We start from the raw sequence: 23,197 nt of genomic DNA, 5'->3' as shown, positions 1-23,197 counted from the left end.
TTACAACGGTAAGAAAAGAGGCTCTCCCTCAAATGTTTATTTAGAGCACTTTTCCTTGGAAAAAAAGAGGAATCTATGTTACATGGACTCTGTATTTTATAAATACCTGTGTCTCTACTTTCGCCGCTCAAATGTGGGTTTGAGTCGTTTAACACTTGAACATCTATCTATATCTATACTTCTATATTAAAAAGCGTTAGGTTTGCATCTAAAAAATGCTTATTACAAAACTTGAGCTCAAGACATACAACTGATACAAGGCTTAAGTTACAAGTCTTACCATCTTAGCCATTTATTAATTGTATTTTTTTATCCAACAAGATTATAGTTAACTTAGATAAGTTAATTGGTGTTTTATTATACTATTTGTTCCAGTTATGTAATGATTGAGTTTGACAGCTAAAAAATGTTTATAGCAAGACTTAAACTCGAAACCAACAAGTACAAACTAGCAACTTAGCGCATCGCACACTAGTTCACTTTTTATTTGTTCAAAATCATGCATTATATATATATATATATGACCCAAATGTAACTGGTTATAAAATTGACATGTCGGACAATTTGACATGTACCGGTGTCGAATATAGGTACCCGAGTTTAGGTAACATGTATATGGAGGGAGTGCAAATCTTAAACCTTATCAAGTAAAACCCCCTTTACATTTTGCAAATTTGCAACATTTGAAGTTTTGAACACCAAACTCCCGCTTCCCCAAGCACAACCATGTCCATTTCCTCGAGCTCTCTCTCCCTACATTCCCTCACTCCAAACCCAAAATCCAATCTTTTCTCTCTCCTCTCAAACCCATCTTCCTTTCCCACCTCATACTCACCCAAACGCCTCGAAATTCGATGCGCAAAAAGGTCACAAAGAACAGGGAAGTTCCGTTACCCATCTGAGAAGAAGAAACTCAAACAAATTCATAAACAGAAAATGGGTGTTAAGGATAAATTTGAAGGGTTTTGGAGATTATCTAAGCTTGGTGTTGAAGTTGATAAAGACCCTGGTAAAGATTTTCTTGGTGTTTCTCATGCTCTCCTTGAACAAATTGCCAAAGTTCTTGAATTCCCGGTAAGGAGAATTGAACATTTAATTACACCGAGCAACGCGTGATTTTGTCGTAAATTTTTTTAGCTATGTTTTGCTAAATCCTTGTTTATTTGATGCAATTGAGAAAAATGCTATATTGGGTTATGATTTTAACTTTTTGATTTTTTATATTAGGTGCTTAATTGTGGGATTTGAGATTTGAAGAATTATTTATTATGATTATGTGTTGAAATTTGTGGGTTAATGATGCTAAATTGGTGCAAAAAGTTATTCAGTTTCATGTGAATATCAGTGTTTGAGTATCTTGAAGTTTAGCTGCTACTATTTTTGTTTGCAGGTTGCCTCATTGCTTCCAGCAGAAGCATTTACAGTGGTTAGAAAATCATTTGATGCGCGAAAGGTATTCTTTTCCTAAATAGTATATTTATCTTGCATTCAATGTTTATAGAGGAGAAGATTATGTATTAGAGGTGTGTCATTCAGTTTATTCCTTAAGGTTAGAGAGTTTTATAGGGACAAAGAGCATGGAGTTTTTGTGATCTTTTGGTTAAGAGAGTTTTTCAATGATTTTCCTGGTCATGAATTACAAAGTTTTTTGTGATATAGATTGCTTTGTTTTATGATTGAGTGAACTTGTGATGCACGAATCCGAACATTAAGCTCCTCAATAAAGTGACTGATTGCTCAAGAATGATCTAATTTGCAAATAAGCCTGAAACGGCTGAAAGTGATAGTTCTAAATGATGGGTTACTTTTAATTCTGTAAGTTGCACATTCTTGTCCTCACGCGAATCATACCCACCCCTGCACAGATAAATAAGTGCCATTTGTGTTAGCTTTTTACTTCCTTAGCCCCTTAGGAATATTTTTTTCTAATCAAATTGGTGGTCTTGTAAGTTGTAACTATGTGTTGATGTTGTCACCCTTAGCCGGGCCTAAGGGCATTACGCATGTTTTGTTTTTGTTGTACTTGAGCATTCCAATCTATAGATTAGGGTAGTTTATTTATTACTCCCTCTATCTCTTTTAATTTGCTTCAAAAGTCCAAAGGGGTAGAGTTAATTTTGTTTTAAATTTTTGGTTAAAAGGAGTTGATGTGAGAGAGAAGTGGGGTTAAATGTAGTGGTTGTGGGAGTAAAGTTGTGTCCCCTACAACCAAAATTAGTAGGGGGCAAAGTTAAAGGGATGACCTAAAGAGGAAAATGGGCCAAACATTAAGGGAGAGGGGGGAGTAGTACCCTAAAATTTTGTAAGAAAATAATTCTAGATAAGGACCATAAGGTAAAACAAGATCTTGCCTCTGATTGCATAGGTGTTGTTATAACATTTAAACCCGATGTATAGAAGTCATGCTGTTAGCCGAAGTGTTTATCCTATTGGTGGACAATTTTCTTCTTTGAAGCTATTATTTTCTTTATGCTGTCATACTTCCAAAGATGGTGCATGTTACGCCTTATTAATTTTTGTTTTCTCCTTTTGTGAAAACTTTAGGTATCTCTTGATGATGAATGGTGATTTATAACACATAAAGGTTCCTAGAGCTCTCTTACCTACTGGTTTTGTGTTCTTAATTATGTGTTCTTCTCAGTATGATGCTATGGTATCTCGATATTCTGTGCACTTCTAGGGCTCTATATTAGTGCATGTTTAAATTGTGAGTGTGGTTTTAGTTAAAAATTACTTGAAAATGAAGATCATGTGAGTTTCCCTGGGTGATCTAGATTGTCGTTGGACTTACACATGTGTTACCGTCATGTTTCTTTCAGCTATTGAAGACACCTAAGTTTGTTTACACAGTTGACATGAATGTCGAGAAGCTCTTAAATTCTGAACCTCGGTTATGGGACTTCATCTCTGAAATGGAGCCTAAGGTTGGAATTGTTGAGCATATTCCCCAAGAAAAAGCTGTTGGTGATTTATTCAGTTTATTAAATGACTGCAAGAAGGATCTGGAAGGTACAGTAGCAGGGGATGCTGATAGTCACTGCAATATTCCATCTTACAAACCAAAAGTTGCTGTTGTTGGAAGTGGTCCTGCGGGTTTGTTTGCTACTCTTGTGCTTGGAGAGCTTGGTGCTGATGTTACCTTAATTGAACGAGGTCAACCAGTAGAACAACGGGGACGTGACATAGGTGCATTGGTAGTTCGCCGGATAATACAATCAGAAAGCAACTTTTGCTATGGGGAGGTAACTTTCTCAACCAAAATTTTGTCTTTTGTGGCATTTGTTGTCTCCTATAAACCCTGCTGTTACAATTTTCAGCAAGCTTATAGTAATCTGTTGGAATATTTATTAGGCATTTGACATGTTAATGATTGAATCTAGATAGTATCCAATAATTAGATCGCAAAGGCATTTCAAGAGCTCGATTGTGATAGCTGAAAATTAGATAGTTTGCTAGAAGGGTTGATGATCTTGGTTTCCAAGGTGGAAGGCTCTTTGCCTGCACTACTATCAAAAGAATCTTTCCATTGAGCCAATTGCTTAGAACTTAGAAGAAGAATATCAATCTAACAAGCTGGTAAAACTTCTATTAAAGGATATTATGTTAAGAATCAAGATGATCCTTAGCCTCTTACTACAACTGAAGATAGTAGTTTATTAATAAGATCTGGAAAAAGTAAAAAGGAAAATACAAATTGAATTATGGAAAACAGTAAGATATGATTGTATTAATAATAATCAAGATGAGAATCACCAAATACAGCCCCTTTTGAAGGTCAATGCTGTCCAAAGTCACAATTTCTCTCATTTTTATATTCAAAACTCCTCAATATGCTGCCTACCTCTTTTCATTGACTGACAAATGACAATTTCCTGTCTTTCTCTTTACTCTAAAACACTTTCATAAAATTATTAGATTATCCTTCTCGTAACTAACTCTAGAGGATATTTCCTCTGCTGTCTCCCTTTCTTCTAGCATAAGTGAGTAAGTGACTACGGTGGGAGACTAAGATTGATTGTTTGCACATTAGAGAGGGTTTGTACCTTTGATTTTAGGTCTTAGGGTGCTTTTTTAACAAAGTTCGGAATCTGGATTGTTAATTTGAGAAGGATGATTCCTTTGATAGTCTAAGTATACAGACGGGAATTCCTCTAAATACTATTTATATAATTCTTGTTAGTTTTATTGCTTTACAACAAGCAATCAGAGTTATTATATAGACCCTATACCCTAAAAGAATATACTAAGAACATATTTTCATTTGAGAAGTTCAAACCAAAATTGCCAAAGCCATGGAGCATGGAGGAAGAAAATTTCTAGATCGAGGGAAATAAATATTATGAAATGTTACCACAGAAGCTGAACGCAATCTGACTTGATTGAAGGACTTTAAAATTTAATTCTATAATCTTACATCTTAGTTTTTTTTTGCTGCATAAATTAAAGCAGTCTAAGGAAACTAAGACTTAGTTTGTTATCCTTCTCCACAAGTTATGGGATTTATCCCCTTTCTTCCAAAACTGATATCTGATAGCTAATGGACGGGAAGTTGCTAACTAACTTTTCATCTCTGGAATTGCATGTGTGTGTCAGTGTTACCCTGGACTTCTTCCGTGTGGAAGTGACTGAAATTGTGGTGGTGAACAGGCTCTGATGACGTATATGGGAGCTCATTAAACATTTGAGAACACATTGTTTAAGATTTAGCTTAACCTGGGAAGGCAGAACCTATGCTTGCTGCACTTGTTGTGTGTGTGTGTGTGTGTGTGTTGGGGGGTGGGGCTGTACAGCCTCTTGAATCTCAGTTCATGAGGCTTTCCATACAATTCATCATATTCCCACTTGCAGTTTCCAACTTTCCAAGGACCAAAAATGAAGGCTGTGAAACACACAATTACACATCCAAAACTCAATGCTTCATGTTCGCAGGCCTTGTCTCTCATCTCATCTACAGTCTACATGAGCTTTTCGTGAGCAAAATTTGAACCTCTCAAAGCACCTACCATTGAATAAAACACAAATGAGAGAAAAAGGTGATATCAAGTCCAAGGAGCAAATTAACACGAAAGACAAATAGACAGGCTATAATTACAGTCATATGTGGGGGGTAAAACTAAGAGTAAAATCACTTGATGCACACACATATCTATGTATATCTGCAAGTTGTAAATTATGTTTGTAACTTAGTAGAGATGTTATGAGGAGCATTTTTAGTTTTTATTTCTATTTTAGTTAAATTTTTAATGGGTACGTGAATTTTACTAGATCCAATTCTTGCTTAGTTCATTGTCTGCGCATAAGAAGAATCCTGGACCATTAACTTAGTGGTACAAATTTTTAGTGTTTGTGATCTTATTTCGTTTCACTGGATGAGCTTGTGATTCTGTATTGTTTGAATTTGAGCCATTTTAAGTACTTAAGTGTGGCAGGGTGGTGCAGGTACATGGAGTGACGGGAAGCTTGTAACAAGAATTGGGAAGAACAGTGACAGTGTTCAAGCGGTGAGAAAATCTATCCTGTTGAAGCATACGTATGCTATCCCACCTTTTAGAGTTGTGACATCTAACTTATTGTATAACAAGCATCGACCTATTGCAGCCTGGCATTCTTAGCCGAAGCGTGGCTTTGGCATATAATGACAGTAACCGTCTCAATTGGCATTTATTAAAACTGAAAAGTTGAATTCTTCCATCTTTTCTCATTGTTTTTAATGTCAAATTATCTAGTACTTAGTGAGTAAATGCCCTTTCTGGATGAGGATTCTTTTCATTGTGGGAAATCTATGCATGAACATCCTTTGCCCCTCCAATCAAGTGTATTGATGGAAAAGAATGCTGGTTAGGAAATGCAAGGCTGCAAAATGTGGGCCTAATAGATATGTAATGGGTTTGGTCAATTGCAGATAATGATGTGGGGTGGAAGCTAACTCTAGCATTTCTTTCTTTCTTACAATTTTTTTCCCCTAGGAATTTCACTCATTATTATGTTACATGAATATACAATTCATGGGTTCTTTTGAGCAGCTTATAATTGAAATTGTTATCATATAGACCAGTCTTCTCCTTTGCCTTGTAGAGTATATGGTACTACCTCATATTACCATCAGCATCCTCTGCAAAGCTGATGATTAATGAAACCAATAGTGAATGCACAAAATCTCCATATCATTGAGATTTAATGAAACATTGGAAATTTCATTTTAGACGGTCTTGACGATGGATTAGAAATTTCAATAGTTTCCTTTGTTGTGTGGTCGTTTCAATTTTCGGAATGTGAGCTTTTATTGTATCTATTAATACAGAACACATTAACTTTCTAACGGTGTCATATTAGTATTAAGCATTGTGATTAGTGAAGAAACTGTTATGAATTAACATAACTATGGCAGAAAACAAAGAAATAAGAAAGAGATTTGATTGATATTGATACTACTACAGAGAATAGACAATAGATGCATTCCAGTGGCTTGATCACTCCAAAAAGATGACTTAAAACTTCACGCGACTTTTTTTTTTTTTTTTTTTTTTTGTCATGGTCTCCTTCTCCCTAATTCTGTCTTATAGAACAAACTATCCCCTTCCTCCCCCTCCGAGCAAATCCTAACAGATATACTATGCACTGCCTATATTCTCCCCTAAGGTTGGTTTATTACAGAAACCTATGATCAAGTAACAACACTTCCATCAGCAATCATAATTTAGAAGGTGATCATCTATTGAGTGGATAAAAAGGAAAGAGGGAGATATGCTTGATTAATTTCCTTGTTCTTACTACCCCCCCCCCCCACCCCCCAAGTATATCTTATTCTCGTTGCTCCTTTTGTTTCCCCTAGAATATCCTGTAAGGATGTAAGCATACTTACAATGTATTCCCTTTCATGCCCTAATTTATTCATTATAACTTTGTGTGCTTAATGTACAATTCACTTACAACTGTTATTTCCACAGTCAAAGTCCCTATAGCATATTGTTTTAAAAAAAAACACTCTGACTGATTTGAAACATTGGGAATAAAGGATTTTGTTGTCTTTTGCATGCTATAGGTGGGCTAGATTGAACTATTTACTTAAGACTTAAGAGTAGCTGAGTAAGCTGTCTTGTTTCTATCTCAGGTCTTGAGGACACTAGTTCACTTTGGTGCTCCAAGAAGTATTTTGGTTGACGGGAAGCCTCACTTAGGGACAGATAGGCTGGTTCCACTGCTTCGTAGTTTCAGGCAACATTTGCAGGCCCTGGGTGTTAGTCACATAACTAATCGTGATATTTTTTAATCAATTAAATATGTTTCTCAGTCAATTTTGTTCCCCTCTCCCTCCCTTTAGTGCTTCCAATCTCTTTCTCTCATTTCGTTTAATTTTTTTATTCTTTGATATCGTTAGGTCGCAATCAAATTTGGAACTAGGGTTGATGATCTGCTTGTGGAGGGTGCTACTATTAAAGGAGTCAAAGTTTCAGATGTAACAAAAAACCCACCGATCCATAGTCAGGAGTTGAGTTATGATGCAGTTGTTCTGGCCGTTGGGCACTCTGCGAGAGATGTATACCAGATGCTCTTATCACACAATGTGGGCTTGGTCCCAAAGGACTTTGCTGTAAGAATTTGCCATTGTCTGTTTGCCAATACAGCCTCTAACCTCTCTTTCTTTTATCGCGTTACCAAGTTGATATGAATTGCTATCTTCGGACTTGATTAGGATCCTTGAGGAGAGTATTATTTAGAGTTTGGGGAGGGGTGATGACTTAACAATTCTGTAGTGGAGTTGTGCCTTTGCGAGGAAATATGGTAGTTATTGGATTTTGGTTTGGGGGGAGAGGAGTGGATAAAGGAGGATTTTATATATATATATATATATATATATATATATATATATATATATATATATATATTTTTTTTTTTTTTTTTTTTTTTTTTTTTTTTTATTTTTTTTTTTTTGGGGGGGGGTCTTGCCATACATACTAGTGAAAAGTGATTTGAACAGAAATGCTCATGTAGTCCTTACAATGTGGAACTGCTATGGTTCTGGGTCAACTAGAGCTATGTAATGGTGAACATGCATTATTTTTACATGCAAAAAAATCTTTTTTTTTTTTTATTTTTTATAATGTAAAATACGATTAATGGACGAGTGAAGTTATATCTATAACGTAGGCGTACTGATCACCATTGTTTTCAGATCCTCAACCCCTGAATTTCTACCTAGAGAACCTCAAATTCCAGTCATTGTTGTAATTAATAATTAGGCTTAGACCTTCTTCAAGATCTGATTACTGTGTATGCCTGACTGCCTGTTCACTTGCCGCAGTAGTGGGAAACTTCTACTATACAATCTAGGCTTTTTTTTTTTTTGCTTCTTTTTTTGTATTTGGTATTTGGGGAAGCTACAAATTAGCAATTAAGCAAGAAAATGAATGGGTTTGTATCATGGACATCCTGAGTTATGTGAGATGCCATGTTGCATTTTAATAAAGCGATATTCTTTATAACAAAAGAATCTATGATTCCATGGTAAAAAAAAATCTGATTGAGAATTACATGATAGAATATTCAACTCCACCATTTTTGGCCCATGGGGAAAGCCATGCCTTCATATTCTATCATTTTTTCTTGTTGAGCCCTTTGGACCCTCTTTTCCATGGAATGGGAGAAGTTGAAAGTGCTGTTAATGAGGCTTTTGATCTTTCATAAGTTTTGTTTATGTTTTGCTAGATTGTGCATTTGAAGAATCCTCATGCTGTTGGTATTCAGTTTGTCAAATTCTGAGAGTAGTTATTGCCTTGAACTAATTTATTGGTGTCCTCTTCTAGATTGGCCTGCGAGTAGAGCATCCCCAGCAGCTGATAAACAGCATACAGGTAGTTCCTTCATGTCCTTTGTTGGCTGTAAATTCATTTGTCATTGATTTCTTTGTCAAATTCAAAGAACTATCTAATACGTTAATGATCTTTTGTTTAGTTACGAATTTATGATGATTGATTTTCAGCTGCAATTTTAATGACTTTTGACTTATGAGAAAGTAACTTTAGTTATATTTCATCTTAAGTTTAACATAAATTTGCTCAAATAGCAAAATTTCTTGACAGTGGCTAAGGTATTTAGTTATTTACATGTGCATATTGTTTTTCTCAGAATCGGTTAAATTTAATGAAATTCACTTTTCAAATATTTCCTCTTCTGAACTGTAAATTGCATTCTCTCTATGTAAGATCTTAGTGTGATTTTAGGTGCAGGTAAAATTGCTGTAGTTTTTAGGCCCTTGTATCAGTAACCATTAGAAAATAATAAGATATCATTCAGTTATCAAAGTAGACAGTTAGTACTTGCTTCTCTATTCCTACATTGCTATTTATATTAAATCCTTTGATAATTCACATATTTTGGTTAAAATTTCTATTTCTGGTGTCGCTGCTGCTGTTTGATTTTTTTTTTTTTCATTGTATAAAGAGCATATTGTCATTGTTTATTTGTCTTTATTAGATATGACTAAAAAACTGTTCATTCTACAATTCTTGTGTATTGTGGGCTCTGTGGCTTATTAGCATGATTAGTGTTTTGATGTACAAGACACCGTATTACTGCATTGTATAGTTGTGTTTTGTGCATAATTATCTAATTTCAAATAACTAGTTGGTTCTGTTCGTAAATATTGAACAAAGAAGGGACACTTGCATTCAAGCCAAAATGGTAATGTTTGAGCCACGTTGATGATTTTTTTGTGTGGATGTTCAGTATGCTGCATTGGCAGCTGAAGTTCAAGGTGGACGTGGAAAAGTACCAGTTGCAGATTATAAGATTGCAAACTATCTCAGTGGAGAGGTTGCAGAGTCTTCCTATTCATCTACAAGCCGTGGTTGTTACTCTTTTTGCATGTGTCCAGGAGGACAGGTACTTTGTATGAGCTAGTTATTTCTATGATATTAGTAGGATATGTCTTTGTAGCTTATAAAATATATTTATATGTTTACAATGACTCCACTTCATTTACCGATGTTCTTTCAAGGTGGGGTGGGGAAGAAGAATATGGATTGCTTGAACCTTTTGATGGTAAACAGATGGGGTTAAATGTTTGAAATTTTCTAAGATGGTTATGAAATTTCCAATGCAATTGGTAACTTAGTATTAGCCAATAGCCATAGATTAGAATTGTAGAACCTTATCTATCTTAACTGTATAAAGGGTTGGGCTATCTTTGATAAAAAGATTAAAAAAAAAGGGTAGAAGGCATTTCTTTTCTTAAGAATGAAGGGGTAAAAGATTTTCTGTTTCTTTTTTGTATATGACATTATCTTGGAGATTAGATTCCTGAAATTTTCTTAGTTATGAGTTTCCATTGTTAACATTTTCTAGCATGACATTCAGGTTGTTCTCACCAGTACAAATCCATCAGAGCTCTGTATTAATGGAATGTCATTTTCTCGACGTTCATCAAAATGGGCTAACTCAGCACTTGTTGTTACAGTCTCCTCAAAAGATTTTGAGAGCTTAAATTTTCATGGGGCTCTTGCAGGTGTTGACTTCCAGGTAAGCTACTGTTAATCCTATGAGCTAGTTCAGACCAATGCACATCTATCAATTTTTTAAGTTATGCCTTAATCTCTTTTCTTTTCGGTGATGCCCTTTTCACACATACTTTGAGAATAAATGACCCTTGTTGAAGCTGGATGGTTTAAATATTTAGATTTAGGCTTGATTCTTTTCACCTTTGGATAATTTTTCATAAATTAGGCTTGATAGAAGGCTTAGTAGCTATTCAAGCTCCATCGACAATTGATGATATTTACTAATTAGGGTCTAGAAGTTCAGATAAGGACTTCTCGAGTTTAATTCACACCTAAAAATAACCTCAATTAAGGAAATTCAAGTGAGGAACTGCCATGACATTTTCTCACTTTTGGATTTGGCAACTTCAACTAAGTTGGATACACTGATAACATTATTAGTATTACCTCGTATGAGAATTGAGGACTATGCTTCTATTGATATAGTGTGTCAAGTACTACATTTTATTGAAGTCATGCCAGGTGGTGAGTATTTGACCTCTTCTCCATACTTCTAATGCCGAGTTTTTCGTTATATAGAGGGAACTTGAACAAAGAGCGGCTGTAATGGGAGGTGGTAATTTTGTGGTTCCTGTGCAGACAGTCACTGATTTTCTTGAAGAGCGAACATCAGGTAGAAAATTCAGTGAACCTATTGCAACTGTCGTTCACGTGTTACCTTTTCTGCCCAGTATCATAATTTTTCATTTATCCTCAGGTATGTGTTTGCCGCAATCAAGCTATCGCTTAGGAGTCAAGGCTTCAAATCTCCACGAGTTATTTCCTGCTCACATAACTAAGGCTCTGCAGGATTCTATCTTGATGTTTGAAAAAGAGGTTTGCATTATCAGACTTACAATTATGATGATGTTCTTTTTTTCAGTTAATATGCAGATTTTGTTCTGAGCTTCACTAATTTCTGTATTTCAGCTCCCAGGATTTATCTCAAAAGAGGCTCTTTTACATGGAGTAGAGGTATTCTCACTGATCAATGTGCCCAAGTATCTGTATTTTGTTTAAATTAATAAATTACTCAATTTGCAACATTTAATTAGAAATGACCCTATTTGTTTCTGATTTGCGCTTATCAATTGATTTACTAGACGAGAACGAGCTCTCCAGTTCAAATTCCACGAAACAGCACAACATTCGAGAGCACAGATTTAAAGGGACTATATCCAGTGGGAGAAGGAGCAGGATTTGCTGGAGGAATAGTTAGTGCAGCTGTTGATGGCTTGTATGCTGGCTTTGCCGCAGCCAAAAATTTGGGGTTGATAACTGCTGATATTGAATCTCTTTTAGGCAAGGCACAGAATTCCGGGATTGCCAAATATTGACAGCCATCTACTTACATATGTAAATGAAAGTAGGTTGAAAGATTGAATCACATTATTGTAAGATTAGGAATTACAACAATGAGAGTGAGGGATAGCTCAAGTGGTTAGAGTTTACCTCCCGATTCCAGGAGATCCCGGGATTGATTCTCACCCCCGCCCTTGTGGCTCTTTAAACACCAAAAAAAAAAGGAATTACAACAATAGCATGAGTGAATAATCATGTGAAATTTTTTACTACCAGAGAGTTTCTAACTCGTGTCGCAGGCAAAGATAATTAGTTGAGAAGAGTTGAATGTACTGTCAATGTATTTGTGTTCACTGTATAGGGAGTTTGTTCAATTGAAAAGAAACAATTTTTGTAAACGAAATTGTAATGTTTTGTATTATTTCTTATGTGTAAAGATATTCTTTTTCATTGATGTTTAGATATTCTAGAGCTAAATTTTATGTTGCAAAGAACAAGTTTTTGTACTGAATTTTTCAAAGCACAAATATTACAATATTGCTTATATAATGAAATGGCCAATTTTAGGGACCTCGTACTATGGGCTTTCAATGTTAGCCTATTGCATTATAACTGAAGTATAACCCTTTCTTTTAGGCCCTATTACTATTGAAAGTATTGAGTAAAGAATATGTACATATCACTTTACTAATATGTAAAGCCGGTTTTGCAGCCAGGTTACGAGACAACGACACTTGACATTCCAACTTTTCGCCAAGTGCAAGTGTCGTGCCACGTAGGCGACAAATAGGTGCTATTGTGACACATATGATGTTAAGTAAGTGAATTTTAAATAGATTTTTTAAAAATAAAAATGTTGTATATATCGATATATTTTTAATATTTCATATATACAAATTAATTATAACTTTCAATAAATACTTTATAAGTCATCAGTACCTTTTTCATCATAAAATTCGTTTTAAAAAGTTCTTAAAAATGAGATCCATTTAAAACATATTTTAATAAAAAAAAAAAAATAAGTGAATCAGAAAAAATAATTTTTGTTTGGTAAAAATACTTTCAATTCATAAGAAATAATTTAAGTGCAATAAAAGAAATATCAAGTTACTAATAATAACTTCACAAATAAAACTACAAAAAATACACTATTATATCAATAAGCACTACTCAACAAAAAATGTGAGTGTTTGGCAAAGTAATGGTTCAAGTAGCTTTTAGTGGTGGAGGTAGCTTTTATTAAAAGCTAGGATTATTAGCTTTTGAAGTTAGAGGTAGCTTTTGAAGTTAGAGGTAGCTTTTGAGGTAGCTTTTGAAAATTAATGTATAGTTTTAAAAATAAAATATTGATTCTTAAATGTAACAGCTAGTCAACCACTACTTTACCGAACAATCATACCTAAATTATCTTTTTCACAGCTAACAGCTTGTTGACAGCTAACAGCTACATACACAGCTCACAGCCATCTCCACAGTTACAGCTACCTTCACATCTATATTTTGCCGAACATACCCTTAATCATTCCCTTTACCCCTGTCATTACCCTATTTTCTTCTACTTTGATTAATTGATTCCCTAACCCGCAAGGAAATCACTCTTAACCCCAAACCACTCAACGCCCCTTAAAATTAACCCCATCACCCTAAAAAATCACCACATCCACCACGAAACCATCCCAAAAAAACGATAACCATCTTCGTAATGCAAATCATAACTAAAATATTAATATTGATGGTGGTGAGGCTGCAGACTGGTGGAGATGGGGTTGTGTATGTGGCAGGTTGTTGGTGATGTGGGGTTAGAAAAGATAGAAAATCCTATATATTTTTTTCCGAAAATTCTATAGTTTTATTAATGCAAATCATAACTAAAATATTAATATTGATGAAAAAAAATAATGTCGGTTAAAAAATTCCTTTTAAAATAAAAACTGACCAAAAAAAATAAAAAAAAATTAATGAATCATGGTCCCTACACTTTTTTTTAAATATCATTTTATTTTTTGCCACATGGCCACTTTGGTCCTTAAACTTTGGTGACTCATTTTTTTTCCACCGGAAACGTAAGTTATGGGTGGTTGAGGGACCAATTTGTTTCGTTTGAAAGATGAGGGACCAAAATGCTACAAATACTAAAGTTGAGGGACCGTATTTTAGCTTAACTCGGGTATAGTTGGTAGCACACTATTCCTAAGTGTTATTTTCTACTTTTTATAAAGTAGGGAATCGTTATAGAATAATCAAGGGTCGTTTGGGAAAGACAATCAACTACCTTAAATCCCTTTGATAATGCTTGTTGAAAAATTTAATCATTCCCTTTACCCTTCTCATTACCCTATTTTCCTTCTACTTTGATTCCCCACCCGCAAGGAAATCACTCTAACCCCCAAACTACGCCCCTTAAAAATAACCCCGTCACCCTCAAAAATCACCGCATCCACCACAAAAACCACCCAAAAAAAAACCCCTAACCATCTTCATAAACACCCCTAACGCCTAACGGGGTATAAACAACCCCCATAAGCATATTATTATTAGGGGTATTTTTGTCTTTTGACATATATGATAGGATATAAATATGAAATTCCATCGGCGTTAAAGAAATCTGGAGAGAGAAAGAAAGATGATAACGACAAAGGGAAAGAGAAGCCGTAGAAGCACTGCTCCTCGTAAAACCCAAATTAATTGGGAGAATTCCAGGTATTAAATTCTATCAAGATTAGATTTTTAGTGTTAGGGTTATTCTCCAATTCATAAATCAATCAAGGGTTTCATCTTTCTTACGTTGAATTTGCCGTGCTACAGTGTTCTCAATCAATTTAACGTTCAAAGCCGAAATACGTTCAAGTTGACCAAAGATGATTGCAATTCGCCACCAGCTACTGTGCGTATAAGCAAGGATTTTCGGTAATTCAATTACAGTTTTTTTGATTTGATACATTGATTAATTAATTCATTAGATTGTTTGATTTCAGTGTTGGGTTGTACTTTATATGATTTTTATGAGTAGTAATACTAGTATGATTTATTAGCTTGAGTAGCCGTTACATGGTATGTGCAACGATTTGACATAAAGCAGAGGGAAAATGTCTAATTGTTGCATATAACCTGTAATGGAGGTAGTATATATAATGGGATGAAAGTCCAATTTAGAGCTGAGTATATTATATAACAAGTATATAGATACTTTTCTGATCATGTTCTTTACTGTTTGGTTGAATTGTCTGATTAATCAACAACCATAAGGATGGTTTGCTGGCTATATAATTAATGGATGGACTTGGGTAGAATTTGTTATATACACCCGGTGTACGTGTACCGTACACCCAACTAACTTAAGGTTAGTTTTTGCTAAATACTCATGGGTGTGTATGACAACCTCTCGGACTTAGTGTAACCACTACTATTACCAGTGATTTGTAATTGCTCTTGCTTGTTCCTTACCTGTTTTAAGTTTCAACTTCTGTAATTCGTTTGTTTTAACTATGGCCAGTGTCATAATGTCCGATCCTGAAGACAAAGATATTGACTCGAGATCTGCTGCCTGCTGGGAGAGCTATACAATCATAGCTATAAACAGCCGTAATGACAATCCATCAGACTATGAGCTTGTGGAGACTGGCCCTGTTGGCATAGGATATCTTTCATCAGGCAGCCGTATTTTGCATTTTAACTTCAAGGTTAAGATAAAGGGTGTATCCGATGTCCAAACCTTTTTTACTGAGCTCACAGAAACTAAAATCAATGATGTCCGTGTTGACCATGTCGTCTGCATGGGGCCAAGCAACTTACTACCAGGTTACATGCTTTTTAAACTCGATTATTGCTGACATGTCTTGATTGATGTGGATGATTTTGTTTAGTGTGTAGTAGTATCAGTTTTCTGCACTCTGATTACCATTATGATGATCCTTTTTGCCTTTTTGCTTATACTTCTGGCAGAGAAAGCTGATACTCGTGGTTGCCTCTGTTGTTATCCTCAAAACATCCACCATCCTGAATACTCTATGCTCTTTCGAAATGGCGGGGAAGATCATTGGAAGACCTTGTGTTCCAAAATCGATGAGGTCCATGATTACCTTTGGAGAATACGGAGGTGTTTGTTCTTTTGTCGTTATCTTGCAGTTTTTTTTATTGCCCTTCCTTACAGCTTCATATAGCTCAATCATTTGTGTTCTGCTTATTATATTACTGTTGTCCATAAGAGTTTTGATTTTATTTTGTCCAACAGTTAGGAGGTAAGATTTTTTAAATAGCACCCACTTGATCTGAGTTGAAATTCACTGCTCAATTAGTCTATTAGCAAGTGGGGATAAAGTTGATAGACTTTTATTATATGGGATCAGGCATTTTCTTAATTATTTTCCAAGTGTTACTGGCTCATGTCCTGATTGATTTTTATTTTCAATTTCAAAATTGCCTAGAAGAAAGAACAAAAAGGATGTAGACCTTTCTCTTAAGTTCTCAGATACCGGACTTGAGTACGTGGGTGAAACTTGTGATTGCTCAGACGATAGACGTGCATCTGTAGCCTTGCGCTTGTTTAATAAAGAACAGGTATGATTTTGGTCCGATTGATTCCTGAAAAAGTATTACCATTTGCTGTATTGCCTTCTTTCCCTATCACGTGGTTATTTCTGCTTCCTTTTTGGTTCACTTGTTATGAATTTTTCAGGGTTCAAACTTTGAGCTTGTGAAGATTAGTGGCTTTAAAGTAGTAAACACTAGTATAGGCTTTCTCATGCATATGAACTTTGAGGCTAAAGAGGAGCCTGGTGTTGAAGTGAAGACTTTTTTTGCTGAAGTAATTTGTTGTGGCTATTTTTTCCTGGTTGACTTTTGCAAATGCTTGGGGCCGTCTAATCACTTACCAGGTATACATTGAGTACACAGTTATGTAATTGGATGTTGGAAAGTATGATTTTTCTTTGTCTGGTGTTACTGCTTAGTTTTTGTATTACTTCTTAGTTCTGACTTCTGAGTATTATTATATTGGTCATTGGTTGGAGATTGAATAAAGGAAATCATTCTCTTGACTATGCTCCTTTTTATCCAAGGGACTCATTCTGTGTTGCTTTCTTACTATCATTATCCTGCAGATGAAGCCAATCTTCGAGGCTGCTGTTATTGCACAGCCAATATTCATCATCCTCTTGGTCCGGGTTACATCATTGGCCGGGAATTAGGAACTCTGAGTTACGAGTGTGAAGATTGATGCAATTGTTAAGTGATTGTGAAAAGTTCATTTACTTCTCTTTCAGTTACTAATGAATTTTGTTCGTTCTCGGGTTAGATGATAAATTTACAGAAGTCTTTTGTCCGCTTTAGTGCTAATACTCCTCAGGACTACAAGGATTTCCTTTCTTCTACTCTTCATATGCAGGCTCGTTCTTCCATTGGTGAGTATTTAGGCCTTCCAGTTGATCTCAGCCGGCGGAAATGTAAAGATTTCCAATTTATGGTTGATAGGATTGCTCAGCGTTTATCTTCATTTGCCTCCTTGCATTTATCCTCAGCAGCTAAATTAGTCATCATTAACTCTGTTTTGGTGGCTGCTTTTAATCATGTTCTCTCGGTTTTTAAGATTCCTACAACCATTTGCGACCGGATAGATTCTCTGTTGTCCAGATTTTGGTGGCGTTCTGGTCAATCATCGAAGGGTTTGGCTTTAGCTCCTGACTCGATGTCACATCTTCCCAAAGGCCTGGGAGGTCTTGGTATTAGGCATATTCGTTCGTTTAATCAGGTTTTACTTGGTGTTTGATCCATCATCCCAACTCCTGGTTTCGAGGGCGGTTAAAGCGAAATATCCTACTTTACTCTCTCCTCGCCCGTACTTGTCGACTGTTCGCTCTTCTTGGGGTAGTAAGGGTTTGTTGGAGGGTGGATCTGTGATTCAGAAAGGTCTTTCTTGGAAGATTGGTTCAGGGAAGTTAGTTAAAATTTTGGAGGATTGTTGGGTTCCTGGTTTTGATGTGGTTTTTTCGCTCTTCGATTTCTGAACATGAGAGACCTACCTGGGTGTCTGAGCTTTTTATGCCTGGTTCTCTCGTATGGAATTGTTCCTTAATTCGCAGGCTTTTCCCTCAGTCAATTGCGTCGGCTATTTTGGCTTTGGAATGCCCAAAGCAGGAAATTGATGATTTTATTTACTGGAAACATACTAGGGATGGTTCGTTTTCTACTAAATCTGCTTATTCCTGTCTACTTTCTTCCCTGCGTATGAATCATAATAGCCTTTTGACTAAAGGTTGGTGGAAGCGATTATGGGGCTTGCCCATCCTGCCAAAATGCAAGGTGTTTACATGGAAAATTTGTAATAATGCCTTGCCTACGGCGGCTGTTCTTAGCCTTAAAGGTATGCCTATTGATCCAGCTTGCATCTTTTGCCGTTCTGCGTCTGAGTCAGTTGAACATTTATTTCGTGATTGCCAGTTTTTTCTAGTCAGCTTTGGAGCCGGTTGGCTTTGGCTTGTTGTTCCAACACTTCTACAGATTCTCCATTTCTTGGTTGGTTTGAAAATATTGTCTCTCTTTTGGCTCATGATAAGGACTGGAATCAGTTGGATGCTTTCTTTAGTTTATGTTGGGCAATATGGATAGTCAGGAATAATGCTCGATTTAGATCTGAAGTTTATTCCCCTCAGTTAGTTCTTGATTTGGCCTCTTCTTGGCATGCCCGGAGTAGGGATGCCCGAGTTTGGGATCCTGGTACGTTTAGTGCTCCCCCGGGTTTTCCTTTTCGGTCTACGATCTTTTTTGTTTTAGGGCCTATGCACCAGGATTATGAGGAGATTCTATATGTTGACGGTTCGTGGGACTCCACTTCTTTTACTGCCGGAGCGGGTTGGTGTTTTCGCCGTATGGACTCTTCTACCTTAGTTGCTGGGGGAGCTAGAGCTTGTACTGCGACTTTTGCGTTCCATTCTGAGTTACTTGCTTGTTGTTGGGGTCTTCGTCATGCTATTCAGCGGGGTATTTCCAAGTTGTTGATCTGTACAGACTGCATTTTAGTCCCACGGCTTATTGTGGAGCTGGGTTTTAAGGACGTATCAGTTATGTGGATTCGGGATGATATTTGCAGTTTGATCCCTTCCTTGTCTCTTTGTCACATTCAAAAGGTTCCTAGATCATCAGTTGTTGAGGCTCATCGGTTGGCTGGTGCTGCGCGACGTCGTCAAATTATTTCTTTTGTTTTTTGATTTTGTTTGTAGTTCCCTTTGTCAAAAAAAAAAAGAGCAATGGATCATTTGCTGGACTTTGTGTATGGTGGGATTTGTGATGAGTTGTGAAGTGAGTATAGAGCTGGTTTGTCGTTCCTTTATTAGTATTGTTTAGCTGTGTTATAGCAGCAGTGGCCGTGTCCCGTGGAGGACGAGTTACTAAGCTATTGTGTAAACATGGATAATATTATCAAGAAAATTTTGTCAAAAACTACCTATTATACTCAAGAATTTGCGAAAACTACCTATTAAAAAAAATGTTGTAATTGACTACCTAAATTTTGAAAAATGTTGTAATTTACTACCCGTTGCCGGATTTTGTAGTTTGACCATATTTCTCCGGCGTGCGTGAGACTTAATGAACATTTAGGCGATTTTTTTTAGCCAATCTCTTCCTCTGTAGTGTTCGATTGAGGTAATTGTTCTTTAATTTAGTTTAGTGTAATAGATTTCGATTGAAACCCTCTAACAATTGCTGGTTTTGTTCTGAAAGAATTCGTTCCCATGAATTTAGGGTTTATTTTATAACGAAAATTGTGAATTGCAGGTGCGCGAATGTCTTCTTCCAAAGCCAAGTGCAAGTGTGGAATTTCCATATCGTACCTGGGTTTTTGGATTATATACCATATGGTCCCCTCACCACCTCCACGTTTGCATTTACCACAACCTTTAACCATTGGATTAGAAGAAGAAAGGAAATTTGTCAGTGAATGAAGAAGATGAACAATGCGAATTTCGTACTTGAAAATGAAATAACAGTGAGAAAAATTACCAAATTAAGTTACTTGAGGGAACAAATTGAATGGAATTCATCATTAATTTTCATCAGAGCTCTGCAATTCTAGTCAAATCAGGTTGGTTGAGGGACTCGTATTGAATGAGATGGAGTAATTAGGGAACAATGATTTTTCAAAAAGTTAGTGGAAAGAAATTTGGGGAAAATTTGGGAAAGACATGTTCATTAAGTCTCACGTGAGTAGCACGTGACTAAGTCAACGCCGGAGAAATATAGTAAAACTACAAAATCCGACAACAGGTAGTAAATTACAACATTTTTCACAATTTAGGTAGTTAATTACAATATTTTTTTAAATAGGTAGTTTCTCGCAAATTCTTGAATATAATAGGTAGTTTTTGACAAAATGTCCTATCATCAATTATCTAAATTAGAAGCTTTTATTTCGTTTTTTAAATATTTTTGGAATTTATAAGTAAAAAGTTATTTTCGAACCAAGCTTAGGATTTTAGGGAAACAAATTAATTAAACTTCCTATTCTATTGAATTAAGAAAAGCTTTCTCGTAAATCACCTAAACCTAACCTTAAATTTTCATAAGTTATAAACACAATACAAAATGACCTATTGTCGGAAAATATTACTGAGTATTGATATGAAAATAAGAAAAAAAAAAAATTATTCCTGGCCTCTTCTTTTTTTATTTTCTATTTTTGACAGCGGGGAAAAAAAGGAGACTAGCTCCCAACAGACTCGGGACTACCAAAAGCGTACAAATAAGGATTAGGAGAGAGTTTAACTCTCTTAACAGAATTACTAAAAGGATATAAACGAGGGATGGGGTTACAATCTTCGAAACATGTTAAACAATGCAAATTTGAGGGTTCCCAAGCTTCATCACAGATCATAGTCTTCGGGTGCCCAAGGCTTGCTCCTTTGCGCTTCTTGGACCTGTCATGCCAATACCTGAAAAAAGAAACATAATTTTTCCTATTCTTCATTCTTGACTTATGAGGCCTTCCATACTTCCTTTTTGTGGCGGAGAACTCGAAAGTAGTGTGTGTGAGTGTGGGGATAACTTGTACTACATCGGATTCAAGAGTCATGGGGTCATCTTCATTTGAGCCTACGGATTCCACTTCCACAAGGTTAGTGGGGGTTAAATCTTCCGCTGACATATCACTCCCATCCTCATGTCTCAAGTCGACGTTTCCTTTAGGGCTGGTATTTCCAGGCCTAATATCATGGTTGACCACTCTTAAGTCAGGGGGAAGCGTAACCTTTTCCTTTTGGTGTTTTTTGTCGTTGATCCTCTCACCCAGACGCACCGAACTAGATGGCATCCACAAAGCAAAAGGACCTTGTGAGTCAGTAGGCTTGTGATTTTCAAGATGCCTCTCTCGAGTAGTCTTGTCCTTCATTTGTACAGTCATCCATGAGTCAAAAGATTTGTTCAAGAAATTAAAAGTCTTCCCTTTCATGAGTTGCGAGTAAGACAGGGTGGATAGTTTAAGGGATTGGTTTCTTTTCCTTCTATTGGAGAAGTAGTGGGAGTTCTCACGATCCTTTCCATGTGAGTGTCTTGCTTCTTGATTCATTGTAGGGCGATGAAAGGTTCCCTCCTTAACTTCCAAAGGGGCATAAGAGTTGTGAATTGGAATAGTACTTTCTACTTCCATTTTACTAGCCTGATTTGCGGTGGGTAGACAACTAGTAACACCACTTTGATCGTTACTTTGAGATGACGGATTTGACACAAGGCTATCGTGGGGTTGAATGGCCTTTCCCTTTTTTTTTGTGAGTACAGTGAGTGAGGACAGAATTCTCGGCACCCCTCTTGCCATTGAGTTTTCTAGCTTGACCACGTAGTCCCATCAACCTTTCTAACTTGCGGAGAATATCCTTATTAGTTGGCTCTATCTTGGCTGCCTTGCCAAGATCTTCATATGCCTCCTCCAATTGGAAAAGTCTAATCTCTGCTAAGGCCCTTCTATAAAGAGCTTTAACATTGCTACCATCAAGATTTAAGACTAAGGAGCAAAGCTCCTTCGTTTGATTATAGTCATGGATCTTAAGAGCACAAGCTGCAAGATTCAATTCCAAGACAATTGCTAGATTCCAGAACATGACACTATCCTCCACATTACTTGGTAAACCAAAGCAAAGAAGTTTTAGCCCTCTATCGTACTTTGCACCGGCAGAAACAAACTCACCATTCTTAAAACATACATTACCCCCATCCTTTAACCCCCTAGCGTGAATATAGATACTACGGGGACAATTATTAAGAGCGATTAACAATAGTATCATCATAATCATCATTCAAATGCATGACCATGAGAGCATCGATTAAAGGCTTGCAATCCATAGTTAACTTAATGAAATAAAGAACTAAGAAGAAAGCGGTAAAAACGAGGAAATCATATTAAGTACCGGCCGAGAGCCTTGAAAGCCAGAACACGGGTGGCTACCGCAAAGGACTCGACAACACGTAGTCACCACCGGCAGTGATCCCAGCGGCCGCAGTCGGAACTCCACCCGACCCGAGAGTACGAAGGTAGGCAAGGAGTGTTGGTTCAATTACAACCTCCGTGATGCCTTGTTGAGCTTGACAGGGGAAAGCGGGGAGGGGGGGCGGGTTCGCCGGCGATCGGGGAGCAAGCCCAACCTCTCCAATCGCCGGCGATCCGTTGGGATATTGCTGAAAGAAGGAGCGGTTTTGTTAAAACCAGGGGCGAAGTAGGTTGGTTTTGGGGGGATTTCTGCTAGCGCGTGAGGCGCGTTCACATGTTACCTTCCTTATGGTGTATACTAAGTCAGCTCGTGTGTTGACTTTCCTGGCCTCTTCTTAATTCATGCCTATTCTTTTTTTTTGACATCTATCCATTTCACTAATTGATTTTTCACTCCTCCCTTTCTCCAAATTTCTACTGTAATCTTCTCCAAATTACTTCTACACTAGATGAAGCCCGTGCGATGCACAATTTGTTAGTATTTTTAATTTTTTTTTTCATATTTATGTGATTAAAATTGTTATTATATTAGTTTTAAATATATAAAATTCCTAATCTCAAAAGATAATATTTTGTATTTAATTTTTTTAAACTTTAAAATCTCATTCGCCAATTTTGCTTACGCGGCATTTGAATTATTTAATTGTAAAAGAAGTTAATTATCTCTTATTTAATTGGCTACCACTTAAATTTATAATCTTACATGGCGCGATAAGAAAATTAAATCCTATGTGGCTCTCTAAAAACTCGGGGAAAAACTCCCCTTTAAGTATATACTAGTTTTGTGCTCTGTGCGATGCCCGGGTTGTTTATGAAATCTATTAAATCTGTCTAGCGTAGCGCGACACTCAAATTTTATTTTATCGAAAATAAAACTCTCAACTAACAA

General features: G+C 36.4%; 4 protein-coding genes across 5 annotated transcripts; 3 read left to right on the top strand and 1 right to left on the bottom strand.

Moving 5' to 3' along the window:
• Nucleotides 1-645: 645 nt before the first annotated feature.
• LOC110715841 (uncharacterized protein Cbei_0202-like) lies at nucleotides 646-12,291 on the top strand. Its single transcript, XM_021894458.1, has 13 exons — nucleotides 646-1,074; nucleotides 1,391-1,453; nucleotides 2,820-3,242; nucleotides 5,430-5,501; nucleotides 7,112-7,237; nucleotides 7,379-7,591; nucleotides 8,805-8,852; nucleotides 9,727-9,882; nucleotides 10,357-10,518; nucleotides 11,076-11,169; nucleotides 11,254-11,372; nucleotides 11,466-11,510; nucleotides 11,639-12,291. Exons 1-13 carry the CDS (start codon nucleotides 727-729, stop codon nucleotides 11,870-11,872), a joined length of 2,103 nt encoding a protein of 700 aa, XP_021750150.1. The 5' UTR covers nucleotides 646-726; the 3' UTR covers nucleotides 11,873-12,291.
• Nucleotides 12,292-14,442: 2,151 nt separating this feature from the next.
• Nucleotides 14,443-19,164, top strand: LOC110715719. 2 transcript variants are annotated; one of them, XM_021894323.1, is made up of 7 exons: nucleotides 14,443-14,537; nucleotides 14,643-14,744; nucleotides 15,331-15,635; nucleotides 15,780-15,933; nucleotides 16,265-16,394; nucleotides 16,513-16,711; nucleotides 16,937-19,164. In XM_021894323.1, the coding sequence occupies exons 1-7, from the start codon at nucleotides 14,461-14,463 to the stop codon at nucleotides 17,050-17,052; spliced, it is 1,083 nt and encodes a 360-aa protein (XP_021750015.1). In that variant the 5' UTR covers nucleotides 14,443-14,460; the 3' UTR covers nucleotides 17,053-19,164. The 2 variants fall into 2 exon arrangements, with proteins under 2 accessions (XP_021750015.1, XP_021750014.1); XM_021894322.1 differs by having other exon boundaries at nucleotides 16,262-16,394.
• Nucleotides 17,131-19,039, top strand: LOC110715910. Its single transcript, XM_021894530.1, has 4 exons — nucleotides 17,131-17,522; nucleotides 17,584-17,769; nucleotides 17,915-18,195; nucleotides 18,273-19,039. The coding sequence occupies exons 1-4, from the start codon at nucleotides 17,131-17,133 to the stop codon at nucleotides 19,037-19,039; spliced, it is 1,626 nt and encodes a 541-aa protein (XP_021750222.1).
• A 2,392-nt stretch (nucleotides 19,165-21,556) lies between the features above and the next one.
• Nucleotides 21,557-22,105, bottom strand: LOC110715909 (70 kDa peptidyl-prolyl isomerase-like). Its single transcript, XM_021894529.1, has one exon. The coding sequence runs from the start codon at nucleotides 22,103-22,105 to the stop codon at nucleotides 21,557-21,559; it is 549 nt and encodes a 182-aa protein (XP_021750221.1).
• Nucleotides 22,106-23,197: the final 1,092 nt, after the last annotated feature.

This window comes from Chenopodium quinoa, unplaced genomic scaffold (assembly GCF_001683475.1).
Source record: "Chenopodium quinoa cultivar QQ74 unplaced genomic scaffold, ASM168347v1, whole genome shotgun sequence".
Classification (NCBI taxonomy): domain Eukaryota; kingdom Viridiplantae; phylum Streptophyta; class Magnoliopsida; order Caryophyllales; family Amaranthaceae; genus Chenopodium; species Chenopodium quinoa.
The sequence above is the reverse complement of the archived record's forward strand: the minus strand, read 5'-3'. Positions and strand labels throughout refer to the sequence as shown.